Source organism: Colletotrichum tamarilloi, assembly GCF_030869305.1.
Source record: "Colletotrichum tamarilloi strain Tom-12 chromosome Unknown Scaffold_26.1, whole genome shotgun sequence".
Lineage (NCBI taxonomy): Eukaryota > Fungi > Ascomycota > Sordariomycetes > Glomerellales > Glomerellaceae > Colletotrichum > Colletotrichum tamarilloi.
The window spans coordinates 137,438-159,405 of NW_026849409.1; the positions used below are offsets into that span (position 1 = coordinate 137,438).

The 21,968-nt window shown below is 54.9% G+C and overlaps 9 protein-coding genes across 9 annotated transcripts; 6 read left to right on the forward strand and 3 right to left on the reverse strand.

The window, feature by feature from the left end:
- Positions 1 to 474: 474 nt before the first annotated feature.
- On the forward strand, positions 475 to 1,178 carry CTAM01_07895 (thioredoxin; the record flags this gene model as incomplete). The annotated part of the gene is made up of 3 exons (XM_060523916.1): positions 475 to 587; positions 706 to 810; positions 884 to 1,178. The coding sequence occupies 3 exons, from the start codon at positions 475 to 477 to the stop codon at positions 1,176 to 1,178; spliced, it is 513 nt and encodes a 170-aa protein (XP_060381371.1).
- Positions 1,179 to 2,149: 971 nt separating this feature from the next.
- Positions 2,150 to 3,456, forward strand: CTAM01_07896 (FAD dependent oxidoreductase; the record flags this gene model as incomplete). The annotated part of the gene is made up of 4 exons (XM_060523917.1): positions 2,150 to 2,175; positions 2,225 to 2,362; positions 2,421 to 2,518; positions 2,588 to 3,456. 4 exons carry the CDS (start codon positions 2,150 to 2,152, stop codon positions 3,454 to 3,456), a joined length of 1,131 nt encoding a protein of 376 aa, XP_060381372.1.
- A 308-nt stretch (positions 3,457 to 3,764) lies between these two features.
- CTAM01_07897 (uncharacterized protein) lies at positions 3,765 to 5,186 on the forward strand (the record flags this gene model as incomplete). The annotated part of the gene is made up of 3 exons (XM_060523918.1): positions 3,765 to 3,915; positions 3,973 to 4,217; positions 4,293 to 5,186. The coding sequence occupies 3 exons, from the start codon at positions 3,765 to 3,767 to the stop codon at positions 5,184 to 5,186; spliced, it is 1,290 nt and encodes a 429-aa protein (XP_060381373.1).
- Positions 5,187 to 5,256: 70 nt separating this feature from the next.
- On the reverse strand, positions 5,257 to 5,731 carry CTAM01_07898 (translation initiation factor 1A/IF-1; the record flags this gene model as incomplete). Its single annotated transcript, XM_060523919.1, has 2 exons — positions 5,257 to 5,356; positions 5,427 to 5,731. 2 exons carry the CDS (start codon positions 5,729 to 5,731, stop codon positions 5,257 to 5,259), a joined length of 405 nt encoding a protein of 134 aa, XP_060381374.1.
- A 1,398-nt stretch (positions 5,732 to 7,129) lies between these two features.
- On the forward strand, positions 7,130 to 8,742 carry CTAM01_07899 (major facilitator superfamily transporter; the record flags this gene model as incomplete). Its single annotated transcript, XM_060523920.1, has 2 exons — positions 7,130 to 7,560; positions 7,626 to 8,742. The coding sequence occupies 2 exons, from the start codon at positions 7,130 to 7,132 to the stop codon at positions 8,740 to 8,742; spliced, it is 1,548 nt and encodes a 515-aa protein (XP_060381375.1).
- A 418-nt stretch (positions 8,743 to 9,160) lies between these two features.
- Positions 9,161 to 10,024, reverse strand: CTAM01_07900 (2,3-diketo-5-methylthio-1-phosphopentane phosphatase; the record flags this gene model as incomplete). The annotated part of the gene is made up of 1 exon (XM_060523921.1): positions 9,161 to 10,024. The coding sequence occupies one exon, from the start codon at positions 10,022 to 10,024 to the stop codon at positions 9,161 to 9,163; it is 864 nt and encodes a 287-aa protein (XP_060381376.1).
- A 1,656-nt stretch (positions 10,025 to 11,680) lies between these two features.
- Positions 11,681 to 13,198, forward strand: CTAM01_07901 (She9/Mdm33 family protein; the record flags this gene model as incomplete). The annotated part of the gene is made up of 1 exon (XM_060523922.1): positions 11,681 to 13,198. The coding sequence occupies one exon, from the start codon at positions 11,681 to 11,683 to the stop codon at positions 13,196 to 13,198; it is 1,518 nt and encodes a 505-aa protein (XP_060381377.1).
- Positions 13,199 to 14,550: 1,352 nt separating this feature from the next.
- Positions 14,551 to 17,590, reverse strand: CTAM01_07902 (calcium-independent protein kinase C; the record flags this gene model as incomplete). Its single annotated transcript, XM_060523923.1, has 4 exons — positions 14,551 to 15,695; positions 15,754 to 16,734; positions 16,803 to 17,069; positions 17,128 to 17,590. 4 exons carry the CDS (start codon positions 17,588 to 17,590, stop codon positions 14,551 to 14,553), a joined length of 2,856 nt encoding a protein of 951 aa, XP_060381378.1.
- Positions 17,591 to 20,263: 2,673 nt separating this feature from the next.
- On the forward strand, positions 20,264 to 20,704 carry CTAM01_07903 (uncharacterized protein; the record flags this gene model as incomplete). The annotated part of the gene is made up of 1 exon (XM_060523924.1): positions 20,264 to 20,704. One exon carries the CDS (start codon positions 20,264 to 20,266, stop codon positions 20,702 to 20,704), a length of 441 nt encoding a protein of 146 aa, XP_060381379.1.
- Between the last annotated feature and the right edge of the window lie 1,264 nt (positions 20,705 to 21,968).

Sequence of the window (21,968 nt, forward strand, 5' to 3'; positions counted from 1 at the left end):
TGAGGTATTACAGCAGGGGAAGAAAATGGAAGGGGCAGCGACCCGGAGGGGTACCTACAGGAAGCAGACCCGAGATAACAGTACTTGTGATTGTATGGGAACTACTGCTTGAACACAAGTATATGTGTATCTGGTGCCCCGCGGATGGACGCATCTCGCGTCATCGATCCCCTGTACCCCTGACAAATCAAAGAAGGAAATTTACTAGCAGCGTCCATGTCGCTACTCGCTACCTTAGGTACCGTACTCCGTACTCCGTACCTTACCGGTAACGCGCATTCCACACAACTGGGAAGCACCAAATCCGAGCTCCCCTTCCCGTTTCTCAGGTCTGCTCCCGTCAACTTCTGCTGCATTACACTATCAGACAGTCGCCCATTGCTTGCCCAACCACACGCGTTCCTCCCCCCCTCCGAGGTATATAGTTTGATTTCCTCCCACGTCACCGCCCAAGTGCCCCTCCTACCATCCCACATGTCTACCAGACTCTTCCGCCCTTTTCAACGCATCGCGACATCTTCACTTTCTACCACATATCGAACCTTCCACTCTACATCGCCCAACATGGTTGTTCACAACGTCCGCAAGTAAGTGTTAGCCTACCCGTCCACGCTTCTATCCCGGCCTTCAACCTGCATACTCCATACGACACTAGGATTTGCCACAACTTTGGACATGATGCTGACCACTTTGTCCATGATTCAGCGCCGAGGAGTGGAAGGCGACCCTCAAGGACAACGACGTTGTCCTCCTTGATTGCTTTGCCACCTGGTGCGGTCCTTGCAAGGCTATTGCCCCCATCCTGGCCCAGTAAGTAACAAACCTTCCGAGTTGCCAAAATTGCTACGTGAACCAGTCTCTGACCGCCACCCTTCTCCCACAGGGAATCCGAGAAGCCGGAGAACCAGGGCATTCACTTTGTCAAGATCGATGTCGACGAGGTCCCCGACGTGAGCCAAGAGCTCGGCATCCGTGCCATGCCTACCTTCATGTTCTTCAAGAAGCAGGAGAAGGACCAGGAAATCGTCGGCGCCAACCCCCCCGCCCTCAAGAAGGCCATTGCAACTACCGCCGAAGGCCCAGAGGCTCAGGCCGTACTGGAGGCCAAGGTGAAGGCCAAGGCCGATGCCCCCGCCGAATCAACTGAGGAGGTCAAGCAGGAGGTCAAGCAGGAGTAGGAAATGAACGCGCATGCATTAAGAAGAGGAGGCAGAAAATAAGGCGGCTACCAAGTGCCGAGCCTGTCCATAATTCAAGATACCAAACAAGAAAAAAGGATATAACAATTAGTTACTTGCAAGATGTCTAGGCTGAGAATTGTGCTGCTGCACCTTTTAGCCATGCACTGTCCAGCCCCGGCCACTCGGCTATGCTGTCACGGTGTCACGCAGAACCACATACGCAAACGCTGCTGCACTCTGGTACACATGGACGTGACTGCTCTATTGTCCCAGCATATTGATATGAGAATCTGACGCAGACGTTGTTATTCTTCTCAAGGACTCTCTTATACATGATTGTATTGCAGTGGACCCTTTCCTCGGGAATCAGCCTCTAGAATGGCTGCGCAAAACATCTGACCGCCTACAGTGTCTCTCTGTTTGAAGCGCGGCAGCGTATCTATTTCAATGTTCACTAATTTGTCATAGGGATGGCGGACGTGTAGCGGAATTCATCGGCTCTTGGCGGTCGGTTTCCGCTTTACGGCTGGGATGTGACTCAAAAATTGAAATAAAAAAAAATCATAGGAAAGGTCCTGACCGATGGGCCCCGCGCCGGTTTTCGGCTCGGCGTGGGCGGGGACACTTGCCCGCGGGGAGGGGGCGCCCTGTATCGACAATATGGTGTCAATTGGAAGATAAACATGGCGCGATAGTGTGAGTACATGTAGAAGCGAGTTACCAAAAGGCGTTGATTGACATGTTTAAAGCTTCAAGTTCGCTCCCTTGATTGTTCTAAAGTATTCTGAAGCTGAGCATATCTACAGTGCCCAATTACGTTCAAAGATAAAGAAGCCTGCAACCAACAATACCTTCACCAAGGTACTTACTTATATATATACCTATACATCTCGACTCACCGACTTTGCTTGAAAGATAATCGGAGCATTCTGAGTTGATAGCTTATATCGCGACAAGAACATTCCACAATGACCAACAATATTGTTGTGCTCGGGTAAGCAGACAGTAGGCCATCTCAATATTCAATCACTTACCGTGCTCAGCGCTGGCGTCTCTGGCCTGACCGCCGCCCTGCTGCTATCCAAGAGCAAAGGCAACTCCATAACCGTAATCTCCAAGCACATGCCAGGCGACTATGACATCGAGTACACCTCGCCGTGGGCTGGCGCCAACATGCTGCCGTAAGATCACGCACCACCCTCAACGCGAGGGAACATGGAACTAAAGCTAGATTCACAGCATGGCCCTAGAGCTTGACAGCAGATGGGAGCGCAGGACATGGCCTGAGCTGAACCGTTTGGCCGCCGAGGTCCCCGAGGCCGGCATTCACTTTCAAAGTGTGTATCCATAGCCTGAAATGCTGCCACCGTGCATAAAACCCCTAGAATACTGACCTTTATGTCCAGAGAGCCGCGTCTTCAGACGCAAGAAGGACATGGAGGCCGGCGGCAACCCCTACGACGCGCTCTACGCCGTCGACCCGTGGTACCGCAACGTCCTCCCGGACTACCGAGAGCTCCCAAAGGACGAGCTGCCGCCCAACGCCTACTCCGGCTCCGAGTTCACCTCGGTCTGCATCAACACGGCGCTCTACCTGCCGTACCTCGTAGGCCAGTGCCGCAAGAACGGCGTCGTTTTCAAGCGCGGCGACGTAGCCCACGTCAACGAGCTGACGGCGCTGCACCACTCGGGCAAACCCGCCGACATCATCGTCAACAGCGCCGGGCTTCTGGCGTGCAAGTTGGGCGGCGTGGAGGACAAAAAGGTCATCCCCGCGCGCGGGCAGGTTGTCGTCGTGCGCAACGAGGTCGAGCCGATGGCCACCATCTCCGGCACGGACGACGGGCCGACAGAGGTGTGTTACATGATGACGCGAGCGGCGGGCGGCGGGACGATACTGGGCGGGACGTACGACAAGGGCAACTGGGACGCCAACCCGGACCCCAACATTGCGATCCGCATCATGAAGCGGTGCGTCGAGTTGTGTCCCAGCTTGACGGGCGGCAAGGGTATCGAGGCGCTGAGCATCATCCGCCACGGCGTCGGTCTGCGGCCGTACCGCGAGGGCGGGCTCAGGCTCGAGATTGACAAGACGACGTTGGCGGATGGCACGCCGATTGTGCATCATTATGGCCATGCTGGATGGGGATACCAGGGGTCCTATGGCACGGCTGAGGGTGTTGTTGAGTTGGTGAACAAGATCCGGGCGGAGAAGGGGGAGAATCTGGCTACTGAGCCCAAGCTCTTTTCCTGGGACCGACCGAGCAAATTGTAGCTTTTTTTGCATATTGAGGTTGGATTTGAGTTTTTGAATGGCAATTGGTTTAAATGAAGCGGAATTAAGAATTGGAAGAAGCAATAATAAACAGTAAGCTGACATTGACAAACCAAAGCCATCTGACAATAGTTGCTTCTTACACCACAGTGTGACCTGTCCCCAAGATGGCAAAGGCGGCACCGTGCAACTTGGACCCTGCAGCCACGAGTGCAACCTCCACCTGCCGTTCGCGACAGCTTTCAGAAGCTCCCCTGTGCATCACCAAGCTTTCCGAGCCTGCGCAATTCAGCCCGTGAAGCCTCACCATGGCCGAACCAGCGCCCCCGATTTACGTGCAAGCGTCTCGCTTTGTGCTGGATGTTGCCAATGGCCGTCACGCACTCTCCAAAGCCATACCACCCGTCCTTCTTGCGCTGGATGCCGTCCTCTGTGGGCTCATCATCTGGAAGATCCCCTGTGAGCGGCGAACAACTCCAGAAAGAAAGTGACAGAGTACTGATTGTGGCATTGTAGATACCGAAATTGACTGGGTAGCCTACATGGAACAGGTCTCCCAATATGTATCGGGCGAACGCGACTATACCAAGATCAAAGGCGGCACCGGACCTCTCGTATACCCTGCCGCCCACGTGTACACATACACGGGCCTATACTACCTCACCGACGAGGGCAAGGACATCTTCCTGGCCCAGCAGCTGTTTGCAATCCTATACCTGGCGACTCTTGCCGTTGTAATGGCCTGCTACTGGCAAGCAAAGGTACGCCATCTGCTTCTGCTCCAGAACTACGGGTAGCTAGACAATTGAATGCTGACGATTCTCTCCCGCCACCAGGTCCCGCCCTACATCTTCCCGCTCCTGATCCTCTCGAAGCGCCTCCACAGCGTCTTTGTTCTGCGCTGCTTCAACGACTGCTTCGCGACCCTCTTCCTCTGGCTCGCAATCTTCTTCTTCCAGAAGCGACTATGGACACCGGGCGCGATCCTATACAGCTGGGGCTTGGGAATCAAAATGTCACTGCTACTCGTCCTCCCCGCCGTGGGAATCGTGCTCTTCCTCGGACGCGGCTTCGGTGGAAGTCTTCGCGCGGCATGGCTCATGGCACAGGTGCAAATCGTCATTGGGATCCCCTTTGTCTCGAACAACGCCAAGGGGTACCTCGGTCGTGCATTTGAGCTGTCACGGCAATTCTTCTTCAAGTGGACGGTCAATTGGCGCTTCGTGGGCGAGGAGACCTTCCTCAGCAAGCCCTTTTCAATTGCACTACTAGGACTCCACGCGACGGCCCTGCTCGTCTTCGCCTTGACGCGGTGGCTCACACCCACGCAGAGACCCTTGTCGTCCCTCCTCCCGGCGATGCTGCGGGGCAAGTCCCCCTTCTCGGCGCTGGAGGAGGCCCAGGTGGCCAGCCGGGTGACGCCGCGCTACATCCTAACCACGATCCTCTCGGCCAACGTCATGGGCCTCCTCTTTGCCAGGTCTCTCCATTACCAGTTCTACGCCTATCTAGCCTGGTCGACTCCGTACCTCCTCTGGCGCAGCGGTCTCCCCTTTTACGTGGTGTATATCCTCTGGGCGGCGCAGGAGTGGGCGTGGAACGTCTACCCCAGCACGGACTTGAGTTCGGAGGTTGTCGTTGGCGTGATGGCGGTCACCGTGGCGGCTACGTGGCTCGGCACGGCGGATGAAGGTGCGCCGGCCGAAAAGCCGGAGTCGAAGAAGCGGTGATGCGGTGGCAGTGGTGGTGGTGCTTGAACAGGGGCAAACATTCAAGTCATGTAAAAAGTCGCATTTCGCATCAGTAGTCGTCCTCGGAATCGGATGGCGGCATCTTGCCCACATTGGACTCTTCTTCGTCGCTGTCTTCGTACGTGTTGGTCTTGACAAACTCCTTGGGCCTGGCATTTCGTCAGTCAGCAACCGAAGTGAAGACGCACGTACATCTGCGAATAGTGTGGAAAAGCTCACCAGTAAGCTTGCTTGCGCCAGGCCTTCTCGTCGCGGACGACGTTGATGATTTCGCCCATGACACGCCCGTCGTTCTCCTCGTATCTCTCGGCCAAGACGAAGCCGCCGCGCTTGATCCATATCGTGTTGCGGAAACGTTGGGCGAGCTTGAGGATAAAGTCCTTCTTGTTGGGCAGCTCGCAGGCATAGAGGTTGTTGCCCTCGGCCTTGACGACGCGCACGATGGCCTGGTTCTTTTCCAAGGTTGCCGGAGGGGTCAGAGTGTCTTCAGCCGCCTGAAGGGCGGAGCGCTTTGGTTTGCCCATTGGGTTTATGGCTGGCTGGCACGATGTTCGAGATTGAGCAAGATGATGGGATCAGGGAACTTTTTTTTCTTTTCTGGTGGTGAGTGACAATAGTGGGGTAATTTTTCCGTCTAGGGATTGTTTTTTTTGGAGGATGGAGGCGGGGTGATGTTTACTTTGTGGAGTACGTACTCCGGGCACTTGAAAGCTCAGGTTCTTCCTCTCAAGAGCCATGAAGAAGAATCAAGTCAATCCAACCACCAGACTTGGAAACGAATTGAAACATCCAACTAGACAATACTAAGTCATTGAGACTTAAGAAAATGTAATCAATGTATTTGGTATCACTCCAGGCATCAGAAGGGCTACGGGGTATAGGCATGGCAAAACACCGGCATCTTCAACCGGCGCAAACGACCCGAGCTTCTGCCGGCGGAGCTTCTCCGCGCCCCGGGGACTGGAACACCGACCACCTGGCTGCGCTAACTTGCGTTTTCCCACGCGGTCTCGGGTCCGCGACCCGCGATCAGTCGAGACTAGAATCTGGAAACCATTTTCCTTCCCTCCCCAACCTCCCATACCTAGTGCTCACCTTGCTCTAGCCACTGACGCTGATCAATCATTGCTCGTGACACAACAGCTCGCTCATGATACGGACTCAATGTTTTCAAGTGGATAGAGAACAGTCGTCGTCACCAACAAGTCTTGCATTCGTATCGCTGCAGCAGCCCGTCTGCTTTCACACCGTCTCGAATCCATCCCCAATCGCAATCGGCCCGTCCCCCACATGTCTGCGTTTCCAACCGGGGATATTTATCGAATGCCATCAAGGAGGCTAGACCAACTCCAGCTCGCCGGCCAGAGTACACAGGCTGCAAGTCCACAAGACCGGGACCCCATCTGCTTTCCTCTCACGAGCCTTGAAGGATTTTCTTCCCGTCTTTTCTTTCAAAGCCAGGTGGGGAAGCATGCAGGACTATCTGAACCCTGCATATGCTTCTTGTTCATAGGCTTGAGATAATGAACCCCTCCGACCCGCAAGGTGAAAGGGTCGGGGAGGCTCGCACACCTTACACGCCATGACGCTCTTGGAAAGTTGAACAGTTCTGTCAAGGATCCACGGTGGCTGCTACTATCGTGAGATTTTCCATTACTGTACACTTTTGCTACCTCCTCAGGTGGCCCGTTAGCCTTTTAACCGGATTACCTGCCGTATTTGTAAAAGCTTTCACTACCTGACTGAGGTACCTTGGTGACTCACTTATCTTTCTAGCTCCTCCCACAGATACTTGAACCTTTACACCCTTCCACATTGTCAACTTTCCACTCTCACTCCCCTCAACCAAGGTCTTGGCCAGCGTGTTCCCGCCAGAACCCTGAATCCAATATCGACAAGTCCCTCCCTCCTAGATCCCAAACATGGAGGCCTCAATGTTCAAGACCCTCGTCGAGGTCGAATCCCGCGACCTTGACGCCCACCCTCCCCTCCTCCCCGCCGCCCCCGCCAAGGCCGTCCCGCGAACCTACCCGGGCGCACCACACCACCGTGACGGCTCCTCCATTGAGCTCGCCCGCATCGACACCACCGCAGCCAACTACAACAACAAGAGCAGGGCCGGGACACCGCGGGGCAGCGCCGGCCCTTCCCGGGCACAATCGCCGTCCCGGACACCTGGCTCCGGAAGCGATATCGAGATGAGCCGGCCCTCGACGCCGACGGCCTTTGACGTCCTGCAGAGCATCACAGACCCGCACATGAACCGTTACCGCATGGCCGCGTCGTGCCTCATGAATTTTGGCAACGGGCTCAACGACAGCGCGCCGGGTGCCTTGATTCCCTACATGGAGAAGTGAGTCCCCCATACCTAAGCACGCCCAGCGAGTCCGTGAGAACGACAGACTAACACCACACCAGACACTACGACATTGGCTACGCAATCGTGTCCCTAATCTTCATAGGCAACGCCTTCGGCTTCATCTTCGGCGCAGTCTTCCTCGAATCCCTACGCCTCAAGCTCGGCCGCGCCCGCCTCCTCGCCCTCGCCCAATCCATCATCACAATCGCCTACGCGCCCATCCTCGCCCAGGCCCCCTTCCCTGTCGTCGTCGTCTCCTTCTTCCTCATCGGCTTCGGCATGTCCATCACCCTCGCCGTCAACAACGTCTTCTGCGGCTCCCTCCGCAACGCCACCACCGCCCTGGGTTTCATGCACGGCGCCTACGGGGCCGGCGGCACCGTCGGACCTTTGATTGCCACCGCGCTCGTCACGGCTGCGAAGGCGCGGTGGAGCACGTATTACTTTATCCCCCTCGGCCTTGCCATCTTCAACGGCGTGTTCTCGACCTACACGTTCTGGCACTACGAGCGGGACCTCCCCGCCGGCGGCGCCCAACCTACGCCCGCCGCCGAGGCCGCAGCAGCAGCAGCGAATTCGTCCTCCTCACAGCTCCTTAGCATGTTCACCGCCCTCAAAATTCGCATCGTCCTCCTGGGCGCCCTCTTCGTCTTCGCCTACCAGGGCGCCGAGGTCTCCATCTCGGGCTGGGTCATCTCCTTCCTCATCGCGACGCGCAACGGCGACCCGGAATCCGTGGGCTACGTCACGGCCGGCTTCTGGGCGGGCATCACCATCGGCCGGCTCTGCCTCTCGCACCCGGCCCACCGCGTCGGCGAGAAGCTGTTCGTGTTCCTCGCCACCGTCGGCGCGGCGGTCTTCCAGCTGCTCGTGTGGCTGGTGCCCAACGTCGTCGGCCCCGCCGTGTCGGTCGCGATTGTCGGATTGTTGCTGGGGCCGATTTACCCGTGTGCGGCGGCCGTGTTTATGAGAGGGATGACGAGGACGGAGAGGGTGAATGGGATGGGGGTGATTAGTGCGTTTGGAAGCTCCGGGGGTGCGGTGGCGCCGTTTACCACGGGTATGGTTGCGCAGGCTGCTGGGCCTTGGGTATTGCATCCGATTGCGATTGGGCTGTTTGCCTTGATGATGGCTTCGTGGTATGGTGTGCCGCATGACAGGAAGAGGAGCGTATGAATGCTTCACAGAAGTCGTGGTAAATGGGGTAGATCCCAACGACCAAAAACTAAGAGTGTCTGGCCATATACCACCAATTATATGGCTGGGATGGCAGGAAAGATCCCAGGCTTCCAAGTACTTTGGAAATTGGCGTTAAAATCATGGACTGGATGAGTATGAGTATGAACAGAATCCGGATTGGGGATCTTTAAACTATACTGGCATCGCGTCAATGTCATAAAAGCTGTACACATGTAAAACAGAATCAATCGCAACAGTGTAGTATTGCTCGTTGTATATCCCGTAGACCCAGTCTATGTCTATATCTAATATCAGAAAAGGAAAATCCCTGTTCTCCCATCCTCGCTTTATTGGTATCTATACCGCCTCTGTTCTCTTCCTTTCTAGGTCCCTCGTTCCGTGTTTCGTTCGTTATCTAGTGGATACGTCCCCGCGCGGCGTCCTTGACGCTGAGCTTGCCCTCAACAATCTGCTTAACCGTGGACAGGATATCGGAGAAGTCGTTAAAGGTGACAAAGGAGATGCCCTCCTTTTCGCAGTAGGCGACGAGATCTATCAATCCTGTCAGTGACGTCCCATGAAGAGCCGATGTCGCAACAAACAGAATGAACGATGGCGGGGGCGGGGTAAAATGAGTCTCACCTTTATCGCGCTTGGCAAACAACAAATCCGTCTCGCGCGCAGCAGACAAATCAGAGACACCATCACCAGCATAAAACATGACGGGCCGCTCGGGCAGCGACGAGTACTTGCGCAGCTCAATCGACTTGTCGTGTCCATGGATGCTGTCGTCATGGTAGACAATCTGCCACCCTCCTTCCTCGTTGATACTCGCCTTGCCCTCGCGCGGCGCAACCTGGTTGCTCACAATCTGGATATGCCCATCGACTTCCTCCTCGCCGAGCCACTGCACGAGCAGCGCGCGGATAATAGGCCGCATGCCGCCGGAGATAATCACGACGGGGACGTTATTGGCGCGGCACCAGGTGTAGAACTCCTTGAAGACGGGGTCGAGCTTGACGTTCTTCTTGAGGTACTCGATGCACTGGTCAAAGGGGAGCTTGACCGAGTCCATCATCTCCTGGAAGCTGTCGCGGAAGTGCTTCTTGCCCTCGAGGACGAGAACGTTGCCCGCGCGGCGGTTCTCGTAGCCGTATCCCACGTTGTCTGTGAGGAAGTCGTTGGAGTCTTCGAGGGTGATTGTGCCGTCAAAGTCGGTGAAGAAGATGAAGTTTGGGTTCGTGGCCAAGGCCGGGGTTTCGCTGACGTGGGAGCCCATTTTGATGGTCTTGAATGTGTCGGTGTAGTAGACAAATGTCGAAGAGTGCGATTCTTGGAAGGATGGTGAGAATACAAGTGAATGCTTCTCAGTAGGGTGCGTGGGTGGGCGAGAAGTGTGTGTGTGTGTGTGTGTTCCTGTCTTGGAGGGTTTGAGGAACTGGAAATTTGGATGGAGGGGGAGGGGTAAAACCAAAAGGCTCGGAGGATTACCAACAGATTTAGTTCAGTTTACAGATCCTTGCATGCGCGAGTACCTTACATGCAGATTGAGAAAAATCCATCAATGCTCAACGTGGAACAGCACGGTACATATCCAGCCGGAGGCTTCGAATCGAGATACTCCGCGCCTCCTACTGCCTGTACCTATTGGTCTTTCTTACTACCAATATGGTCCATCCTTGAAGCAAGCTAGAATACAGCGAGTAAGACTCTTCCCAAGTTCCCAACACTAGGTAATACTTTCCACTGTCTAGTAAACTTGCCCGAGTAAGAGGGAAAATCTACCATTAGTCCCGCTCCAGTGACGACATCCGCCCCTCTTATCCGACTGTCGCTTTGGCGGAGCCTTGCAACGAGTCAGCGCGCGACCAATGGACCCTGAGAGCGCAGATTGCTTTGCAATTGGTTGGCCTTACAGCGCATCTCTAGCGGCCTCTGCCCGGGTAAATGTAGCAGTTGCTTCAGTGCGTTATAGGTAGGCGAGTACTTGGTGGGCTAGTCTCCAAGTCGAGGGCCATTCTTAGTTGCGGGTAACGACACGTGCGGGTGGTGCAGAAACCTCAAGGATACTTTCAGAATAAGGCATGATTTCTAGTCAATGAGCTAAATGGCAGATATTGTCCAGTAAAAAAAGAGTAAGAAAAAGTAGTAGAAAGACCGGACTTGTAGTCAAAGCTCGCCCAATCTCATCTCAATACTCTTCTTTGCCTTGCACTTTTATCTCGAGGCTTATCTACAAAGTACTAAACCAAACATGAAGCAACGAGCCTTCTTCGTAGAAACCGGCCAAGGTCATGTAAACGAGTTCTTCGACTAACACTTAGACTATCATGATGGTCAACTCGAATTATGTCAAATGAAAGGCTGATTCCAAGCCAATTTGAAAAGTTACTCGTCATGAGTCTATTGCTAAACAGATCCTCAGTCAAAAGCAGTGCAAATCGGCTCGGTAGACATGCCGGGCCGTCAGTCTTCTTCGCCCTTCTACCGCCCCACTTTCCACACCTTCAACCCCGGCACCGGCCCGACGGGAGCCTCTACATCCTGAACGGCAGGCGGTGAAACATCTCCAAACCCCCAATTGAACCTCTCCCGGCAGAAAACCAGCGCCAGACCCGCCCGGTGCGCTCAACACGATGCCGAGTCCAGCCCCGAAAAAGCCCACTCGCTCCGCCCCAGAAGACCGCAGCTAACCACCTTGCCTTACCTTACTCCTCGTCCAAACTTTTGAACCTCTCTCCAAAATCCCTCCCGTCCTCCGTCCGCCGACCCGGCTTCCCCGTGCGTTCTGAACCACCCTCGGCCCATCCCCCAAACCCGCCAATTGGGCCGCTTTCTCTCCCGTCCTTTCTTTCACCGTCGAGGAAAGGAACAGAGAAGCTCGGCTTACTCTGTCCACCATCGTCGTATTCCGACAAACCTTCAACGGGAGAGGATGCACTCCATCGCCAGGCCGGCGTCGCGCCTAGTCCACGCCCGCCTCGGAACGGCACACCTCTCACGATGGAGGACCCTCGCGGCTCCGCCAACTCCGCGCCATAACCTCACATTGTCGTCGTCGTCGCCGTCCCCCTCTCGACGGTTCTACTCGGATCTGCCACCGATCTTCGCCCCCCCGCCGCCGAAGGAAGAGCCAAAGCAAGCTCCTCCGACCTCGACTTCCTCGACGACGAGCAGCGACCCGCCAACCCAGAGCTCGGATGCAGCCACTTCAAGCTCCTCCACAGCTCCCGACTCATCTTCGTCCTCGTCCTCGACACCAGACAATGACACCACCACGAGCTCCTCCTCCTCCTCCTCCTCACCCAAACCCGACACCCCCAAAAACCAATCCCCCGACGACCCCCTCCCAGACACTGCAACAAAAATCTACACCGCCCTCCCCCCAGCCCTCTCCGAAAAACTCTCCCACCTAATGGACACAGCCCAAACCCGCCTCCTAACCGCCTCGACAACCCTAAACACCCTGACCGGCTACGCCCCCATCGAAGAAATCAAACGCCAAAACGCCCTCCTCGAAACCCGCCTCGCCCAGGCCCAAGACCTCGTCCGCACCGCCCGGACAACCTACAAAACCACAAACGCCAAACGCGCGACAACCCAGCGCGAAGTCACAACCCTCCTCGCGCGCAAGGAAATGTGGTCGCCCACCGACCTCGAACGCTTCACCCAGCTCTACCGCCAAGACCACTCCCTCGAACAAGAAGTCGCCGCCGCGTCCGAAGCCTTGACCGACGCAGAACACGCAGAGCAAGCTCTGGGCCAGCAGCTCAACGCGGGGATCTTGAAGCGTTACCACGAGGAACAGATCTGGTCCGACCGCATCCGGCGCGCGTCGACCTGGGGAACATGGGGCCTGATGGGCGTCAACGTGCTCCTCTTCATCGTCTTACAATTCGTCGCGGAGCCGTGGAAGCGCAGACGTCTGGTACGCGGCGTCGTCGAAGAAGAGAAAGCCGTGCTCGAGGGCGTGACGGCCGAGCTGGCGGGGCTCAAGGCCGCGTTGGCGCAGAGGGAGGCGTACGAGGATGCCGCCACGGCTGATGATGTAGCCGCGTACATGGCGTCCACAACGGCGGCGACGACAACACCCGTTGTGGCAGTTGAGGAAGAGACGCCACTGGCCGCGGCGGAACCCACATCAGTAGAGGAAGCAGAGGAGCTTCTGGCAGCCAAGGTCGAGGAGCCGGCCGTCCAGCACGAGATGGAGCGCGAGGTCGCGAGTGCGCTCGAGGTCTTGGAGACGCAAGTCCCCGAGGCGAAATCATGGCGCGAATCATGGCGCGAGCTCCTCGCCGACCCGGAGCTCCTAAAGGCGAAAATCGCCGATTTGTACAGCGAGCGCCGCATCGATCTCCGCATGCGCGATGCGTCCGTCTTGGTTCTCGAGGGCGCTGCCGCTGGGGCGACGTTCGCGGCAGCTCTGGCATTGCTGCTGGTGAGGAGGACATGAAGAGAGAATGAACATCACATCACCACTAGAACGTGATTGTAAATACATCTGTACAATATGATACCATATAGAGAGAGCATGGGGGAAACATCCTCTTCGATATTGGCACAAAAAACAACCACATCGATCCTCAGGACACACGGGGCGAGCAATCTTGTCATCCGCTGAATGTTCCGTCTATTAAAGAAGCTGCGGCAGGGGTGGCGCAAAACCTCGCTGATATACCTCTAGTCACGGTTCCGCCGACTTGGCCCCTTTTTCCAATGTTCACTGGTGAACAGTCGGGGCCATACTACTTTTTGCTTCATATATCGTGTTCGCCCGTCACTTCGTTTTTTCCGCCTGCGGTTTATCGTCACAACCCCCGACGACGCGCAGCGTCTTCACGCAGCATCAACAAGCATCGCTCGTGCTGGACATGCCTATATGGCACACATAGAGCTGGCGCTTATCCACGCTGTACCCGCTCGGCATTCTCCCTCCTTCTCACCCTCATCGAAGACGTCACTGAAAGGATCCAGCAACATCCAGGGCTCATTTTCAATCTAGTTTCCATCATGACTCTAGTCAAAGTCGGCAGTGTAAGAGAAACCACGGAACTCTTCTTGCATGGCTTGCGACAAGACTATAGTCTGGTTAGCTGCTGATATATCCGTGATGACAACGAAGATATACATACCTGATTGGACAGGGGTCAGGACAGGTGTAACGCTTGTGAACTCAGAATCGAAGTTGCTGGTATCGGTCGCGCTCTTAATCTGCGGCATGAAAGGCGGCGCAACGCGCTTGTGGTAGATATCATCCCAGTTGATGTTCCTAAAGAACGGTTGGTTCATGATCTCCTGCGCGTCCGTGGGACCGCTTCCAAGACGCTGGTCGGGCTCTCTGGTCAGGAGCTTCTGAAGGATCGATACGGAGTCTCTGGGCATGTGGATGGGGTACAGAGGCTCGTCAGCAAGAATGGCATCGTAAATTTCGTCCTCGTCCTCTCCTCGGAAGGGTGATTGCTGGAGAAGCATCTGGTATATCAAGACACCAAATGCCCACCAATCAACGGCACGGCCGTACTTCTTGTCGAGTAAGATCTGGACCAACAGTCAGCGGGAGTCTTGTAAAGAAAGGTGAATCAATATACCTCGGGTGCCATAAACTCTGGAGTGCCGCAGAAGGTGCTAGTAGTCGAGCCGAACCACATGTCTTCCTTGCAAAGACCGTAATCAGCAATCTTGATGTGTCCGTCCAAGGTCAAAAGGATGTTGTCAAGCTTCAGATCACGGTAGATGACACCGTTCTCGTGGAAGTACTTGAGCGCCAAGCAAACCTCGGCGGCGTAGAACCTAGGATTTGGTCAGTCAATGTCTTGGCGAAAATGGACGAGGGGTTACGTACTGCGCTCGCTTAGTGCCAAACTGGCCTCGCTGAATGTGCAGCATGAGATCACCACCGCTAATGTACTCCATAACGAAGTACACACGGGTCTCAGTCTGGAAACATGCGTGAAGGTTTGTCAAGAATGGGTGCCTCTCCCGGTTGGCGATAAGGAATACTCTCTTCTCGGAGCGAATGCTCTCCACTTCGTCATTCTCAATGATGAACTCCTTCTTCAACACCTTGATAGCATAAAGCCTCTTGGATCGCTTCGTTTCCGCAAGCATGACCTTTCCGAAGTTACCCTTGCCAAGCACAGCCAGGAAGTTGAAATGGTCGAGGCCGATACGTTGACCAGTTCCAGGATCGGTGGCGGAAGGCAACGGCTTACGTCCAGCGCCAGAGCTAGGAACACCCCCAGTTGATGCAATGGGTGAGATTTGAGGTGGCTCCTGCAGCTTAGGCGAGGAGACGGGCGACTGCTGGTACATTTGCTGTTGGGGAGGCTGCTGGTACTGCTGAGGGGGAGGCTGTTGCTGCTGCGGCGGCTGCTGCTGAACAGGTCGCTGCTGTTGTTGCTGTTGCGCATGAGGATGTTGGCCGTATCCAGCTTGCTGGTTGACTTGCGCGTAGTCTGCCGGGTTGTACTTGGGTCCGCCGCTGTTATACGAGTCTGGTTGTTCTGCCTGAGCCGGGTAACCAGGCCGTCCACCGTAACTTGAGTAGTCCTGAGACTGAGGCTTTTGCTGTGAAGCCATTGATCCGCTCATCGCCGCCGTCGCTGCCGCCGCCGCTGCCGTGCTTGAAGAAGTGCGATCAGGGTGCATTGGTCGCTGGCCAGGCGGAGACTGCTGCTGCTGCTGTTGGTACATCAACTTGGCAGCCTCAGTTGCCTCCGGTGACCCTCCAGCATACGGCTGGCCTCCACTATGAGGAGAGCCGATAGTGCTAGTTGGGCTTGTCGGCTTCTGCCGCAGTGTCCGATCGCTCAAAGACGTGGAAGTCTTATTCTTGGAGATCATTCTAGTAGACTTGATACCCTCCAAAATCTGGTTCGCCACGGCCATGGACATTCCACAGAAGTCAGGAACAAGGTGTACGCATGCCGCGTGTGCTGTGAGGCCACATTCTATTCAAAAGTCAGCTTTGTCTTTAGTTTGCCCGTTTGGTACTTCTCGCAAACTTACCCGCACATTTCCTGCAGTTCTTCTTGCCAAAAGGCAAAATGTAACCGCAGTGGCAACACCAGTTGGCTGTCATGTTTGAGAAGGCCTGGAATCTGTGGGGGATGCGGTGATTGATCTTCTCTTCGTCCGGATCAGTTTCAGCGTTACTCTTACTGATACATTTGGTGACAACGCTAGAGTAACATTTAGTGTGGCAAGTGTACTTGCAGTCCTCGCACTGCATGCCTGTCGAATATTTGAGGAAGTCTCCGCAAAGAGCGCAGCGCATGATGTTGTAGAACTGGTGTTGGACAAACTTGTGTCCGTACATCTCGTGAACCTCCTCCTTGCGCTGACGAACAGCACCCACACGGCCGAGACCTTGCAAGTTGACGGGGCGGCGAGCGTTGTTTTGCTTGAGGAAACCCAAGGATAGTTGAATCTGACCAGCAGGCTCGAGGTTGAACCAGCCGTCGATGGGCTGCTGAGCGATCGGAGGGTTCGCCATGGGAGGCTGTCCTTGTTGACCTTGTTGTCCTCCAACGCCAGGAGAGGGGGGAGGACCACCCATTGACTGCTGCTGCTGTTGAGGGTTCATTGGGAATTGCGCCGGCGGAGCACCCATACGGTCGGCCGACACCCACCCAGAGCTGTTGATCTCTGCTTCGATCCTCTTTCTTCTCATTTCCTCGGCGATGTCGGAGATTCTGACCCAGAGCATGGCAATAGGAATGGCATGCTCGCCAGGCTTATCATACACTGTAAGTTCGATTTCGTTCGCCTTGTCGACTTCAAGAGTATGGTACTCGGCTTCCCACTTGTCGGTTCTGGTCACTCTCGTGCGGGCGACGACGTTGTCTTCGACCTTGACGGCGATGAAAGTCTCGGGTCCTCGGCTAAAGCGACTCATGGATGCGTGATCAACGTCCTTGATTTGTCCGACACGAATGGTGAGCTGGCCAGAGAGGGGCTTGCGGAGATTAGGCATATTGATAGAGTCATCTAGGAAGTGTTAGCAGGAGCAGTCCGACGAGACAGCTTTCCGCGAGCATAAAAGCTCCAAAACGTACCATCCTGGGCATCAGATGTATCCATGTCGATGTGCAACTCCTCGTAGCGCTTCATAGCCTGCTTCAACAAAAGAATTTTCTGCTTGCTCTCAACTCTTCTAGCGGCAGCATCAGCCTTGCTCTTGCGATCTCCTTCCATGCCGTATAGCTGAACCATCTTCTCGATTCCCTTGAGATACTGCTCCTCCACGTTGAGCTTGAACTGAATCTGCGACAGCATGAGCTGAATACGAGGGCCGAGATAGGGGGTATCATATTTGATAAGATCTGCAGCGGACAATCAGCAACTCAAGTTCGTTGAAAAGGTTTCGGGGGTAATGCGCACCAAGCTTGGTGAAGTTGGGGCGCGGCTTAGGGATGGAGGAAGAGGGGCCTGGATTGGCATAAGGATGGCGGGGAGGCATCAGGTCGGCGTGGCCGCCAATCTGGCTGTACTGGACATTGCCGCCCGACGTTGCGCTCCCGGCACCATAACCGCCACGCTCTGCCCAGGCATTCGCATCCTTGGGGGGAGGGGCGGGCGCATCCTCAACGTCGCCGCTCAGAGGTCTACCGTCACCGGAGGGGGATCCCATGGACATGTTGTCCATACCCCGACGCAGCTGTGCCTCGCGAAGCTTCTCTTCGAAGAATTGCAGGTTTCGACGACCATCGCGCATCTGGGAATCGAGTCGTGATCGCACGGCCTCGTTGTTTGTCTGGGCTCTCATAGCATTGGCGGCGTTGAGGAGAGCCTTTTCGCGCTCAATCTTTTTGAGGATATTTTGGATGGCATCTTCGTCGTTCATTGTGACGGTGGGGTTGCGCGACTCCACGCGCGGGAACTATGTGTTGTGTTGATGTTGATATTTTTTTGGTTGGAGGGGAAAAGAATGAGCTTTGAAGCTACTTGAGATTTCAAGAAGAGCCCTAGTTGAGGGACTGATGCGTTCAGGTGTAGTGTACGCAGATTCTCTCGCCCGCTCTGTTGTGGTCACCGCAATATCGCGCAGGTGGTGGGCGAGGTAGTGGGTGCGAGGTATGGTATTGATAGGATACGACACGAGGAGAGAGGATGAGGGTGATCGAGAGCGAGGTAGGTAGGTAAGAGATGGGTACGAGGTTCAGTAGCGAAGTATGCGTATGGATGAATACCGGAGATTCGGCGCCGGAGGGGCTCGGGGTAGGTTGGCACGGCGGGAGGATCGGTCTGTCGGAACTGTCACGACAGAAGATCGGTGGGTGCAGCCAGCCCTCGAGTCGTGAGGTGGTGTTGTTTTTTCGCAGGTTGGGCTGTTGGTGAAGGATGTCGTCAGTGGGTTTTGGAGCAGGACGGGACGCAAAGACGGGGGGTTTCTCGGGAGGGGTCGCTCTCTCTCTTTCTCTCGCGGCCGCCAGTGCGCAGGCGGGCAGAGTGGAGGTGGGTGAGGGAGGACGAGGAGACGGTGGGCAGCGGGAGAGGACGGGGTACCGGAAATGATGTATTTTTTGTGTGTCGTCAGGTCGAAAAGATACTTGCAAAACAAAGTATTCCTCGACCTTCACTTCAAGTCCTGAATCCCCGAGCTGCGGCCTGCCTTTGGGCTGCCCGCTCTGAGTGCACGGGAATTGGGAAATACCTACTGCTACCTTACCTACCTAAGGTACCTTAGGTAAGGTACCTTACCTGAGGTATTGGGTACGTACCTCTTTTGGAGGGGAGGGAGGGGGACGACCTCAGCGAGTCCTGCCTTGCCTGAGGTGCTTCCTGCCGTGATGGAGGGGTGTTACGAAAGCACCCGGCACGGACGAGGCAACTCTGTAACTCGATGTGAAGATGGCAGGCGAGCTAAAAACAAGGTACATTCAGACGATTATTGCAATTAAGGCACCTTACTTTGCCTGCCCTCATATTCCCATCATTTACCACTCGTGCCACTGCAATCCCACAGGTCCGAGGGTCAGTAGCTAAGGCCAAAAGATCATCAAAGATATCCGCAATGTTATTTCGACCATCCTCGGGGGGATCCATCGGCGTCTCATCATCTCCATTTCCTCTGATGCCCAACAACACTCGTTGCGGGTGCGCTTACCAGGTTTGCCCCTCTCCCATGCGGGTATCCATGCCCAGTATCCGTAAGGTAAGGCCAGCGCGGATACCTGCCTACACTGCTACAGCCTACCTGCAACTGCATACCTATGTACCTAGAGGCTAGAATCAGGGCCAGCTGCTCTAGGATGGCACAAGTTTGATGTCGTATTCCAGGCGATAATGAAAAGGCCGCACTGGCTGGCGAGCTCACTCGCAACTTGCAAAGCAGGGAAGATGGGCGCATAGGGCAGCAAAGCTCAGCTGGACTGTTCCGTTTCTTCCACACCGGCCGCCTTCTATTCGTCCTATCTCAGGCATCTCGGTGTCACCAGCCAAATAGTCGGCAGGCAATGAAACAATTCAACAACTTGTGGCGGCGCCCTGCAGATTCACAGAGGGGAAGACAAAAACTCGTAGAGCTAGCGACCTGCAAAAAGTCCTGGATCGGACGTGGGGCTCCAAGGCTTTCCTACTTGGTCTATAGGGGTAAGTTTAAACTCCCTACCAGGTAGCGTGGGTCTGGCCAGGGTAGAGCAGTGACTCTCAATGGCCAAATTTGTGTTCGACGTGCACAAGAATCTCGAAAGTAATGCTGCTGATGTAATCTCGAAAAGCACGGGCGAAGATACCTGACAAGGGGGTTAAACTTTGGCCTGATACCGTAGTAGGACTTTTTTCCTAGGTACACCGTACCGTAATGTTTCACCGTGGTGAAGATTCATTTCTGCTCTGCGCCAATCATTTTGCTTTCCCGGGTTCAGACTCGCTCTTGTCACTTTAAGCTGATGATACAATGGACAATGTACCTTTGTACACCCACTCTCGGATATATCCACACAGTACCTCTCTCTCATCACATACACTTCACCACACTCTTGTCTGTCTCTCCAGACGAACTCCAATGAGCCCAGTTTCTCGCCGATGGGCCATACATCAAGGAGACGCAACGTCATGGTCACTTATACACATTGCCTGGCAGTCAGTGTTGATAAGGTTCTACCGCCCAGCTGAAGCACTAATCTTGCTTTATGGAGGCACGGATACTGTATGGCATTGTATAAAGCGGACGGTACCTGTACCACCATCTCCAAGTCTCGGGGAGTTTATCGGCCCAGTTTTCCCAACACGGCCCATCCTCGCAGTCGCCGGGCTTGCAGCAGCTGCATCATCGCCCGATCCCCCATCACGACCACCACGCACAAATCACACTTCACACACGCGCTGCCCGTCACCTTGCCATGATCTGATGATGCAGCCCTAGGTCTCCCGTCTTCCGTCTCTACGTCTAGCCCTGCTCTAGGTAGTCTGTTTTATTTACTTTTCGTACAGTAAGTACAATGGGACGCATGATCCCAGGTTCACGCTGACTACGCAGGATTCATCCAAGTTGCTTCTAAAAGCCGATAATCCCATGAACGATACCGAGCACATGCCAATGTTCCATATTCACCATTCTACCTCTCAGTATACACCAGAGATGCCCGTCATGCTCTTCTCCACCACCAGCAAACGTCTCAAGCATCTGACAGATTCCTCAATCCAAGAGGCCTCCTCGCCAACGCCATCGCCACAGAGCTCTATACACCACCGCCCACCTCGCGATTTGGGGGTTTTTACCACCGGCCGACTTAGCCTCCCGGCTGACACCTCTGCCGGAGAGGTCTCGCCAAAATGCCCCTCCCGCCACCACACAGCTGCCGGCCGGCCTTTCCGGCCCAACGCCGCGCCACACCGACGGCCAAGTCCTCAGCCCTCTACTCCAGGCACTAACACCACAAATCTTCCCCCAGATTCCACACACACGCACACACACCATCTCTCACCCACACCTCCGACGAACTTCGATAAATAATCAAACACGCGGGTCCCCTTTTTCTGAATACGAACTGACAACAGTTGACCTACCTCTTCCGGACGAGGAAAATGTGGATAGCTAGCCCATCAACCCCGAATCCGGGTCACCGCCTGTTACTTCCTCAAAAGTCACCTCTCATCCTATCGTTCTCGTCCCAATCATAAACAAGATCAACGGAACTTCCAAACCACGGCTCAGCATGTCATCTGTAACGCTTACCTGAAACAAACTTACCAACCAAGCAGCTCACTCACTGTCAACCACTACACGCGGCTCAGCTGAACCAAGCACACTGGAGCACATTGAGCCGCCAAATGCATACTCAAGAGGTTAATGCCAGCCATGGAAACACAAGTGACAACAACCACTATGACTTATCCGAGGGGGTGGGAGAACACGTAATTCCAACCCGCCAACTTCGAGGGCTTGACGTCGCGGGACCGTTTCGACCCACCCTCGCTCCGCGGCCGCCGTCCAAGGTGGCCCCCAACCCACCCGGTCCGCGCAATGCCAGAGAAACCTACCGAGCGAGGAGGTGGGATATTGTAATCCGCTACTGTATCCGTATCTCTATCCCGACCTCGGATCAGTAATGGCTTGGAAGGTTGCGGCTCAAGCCGATCAACTTTCTCTCGCTCATGCCTCTCATCGTCGCTATTCAGATCATCGAGATGCGACGAAGCCAATCATGACCGCTCGGACATGTCATCGCGTAGTGGTTCGGGTATTTTTCGTAAATGCCTTCCTCGAATCACATTCCAGTCAAATTCCCCTTGGTCTGTGTATTGTTAATTGGCGTCTGTGTTCTGGTCTGAAGTTTGATGCGAAGCGTGTAAGGTGCTGTTGAGCTCATGCAGGACAACGCGGCACTTACACATTGGACGCCTAAAATGGGATGAATGAAATATGTCAACGTCAACGACTCCTAGCTTCCACAAAAGGTCGGCGATTCATTTCATCTAGCGATTTGGTTTGAACTTCATGAAATGACTCCTGCCAAAGGAATTGCCTAAAGTTGGTTCCGCATCGATTTGGAGTATGAAGTACGAGGTATGAAATGCAGACTATGAAATTCGTAGTCGCCTAGACTCTGCACACTGTGGTTCTTGTGTGATGAGTATGTCCCTAGGATGACATCATGCCAGCTTGCATCTTCGTTGGTAGGAATTTGCAACTCGATCTGCCAGACGCTACCCGATATAGGCCCTACCTCACCAGCCTGGAGCAGAAGCCCTTGGCAGACTAGCATCTTGCCGAACGT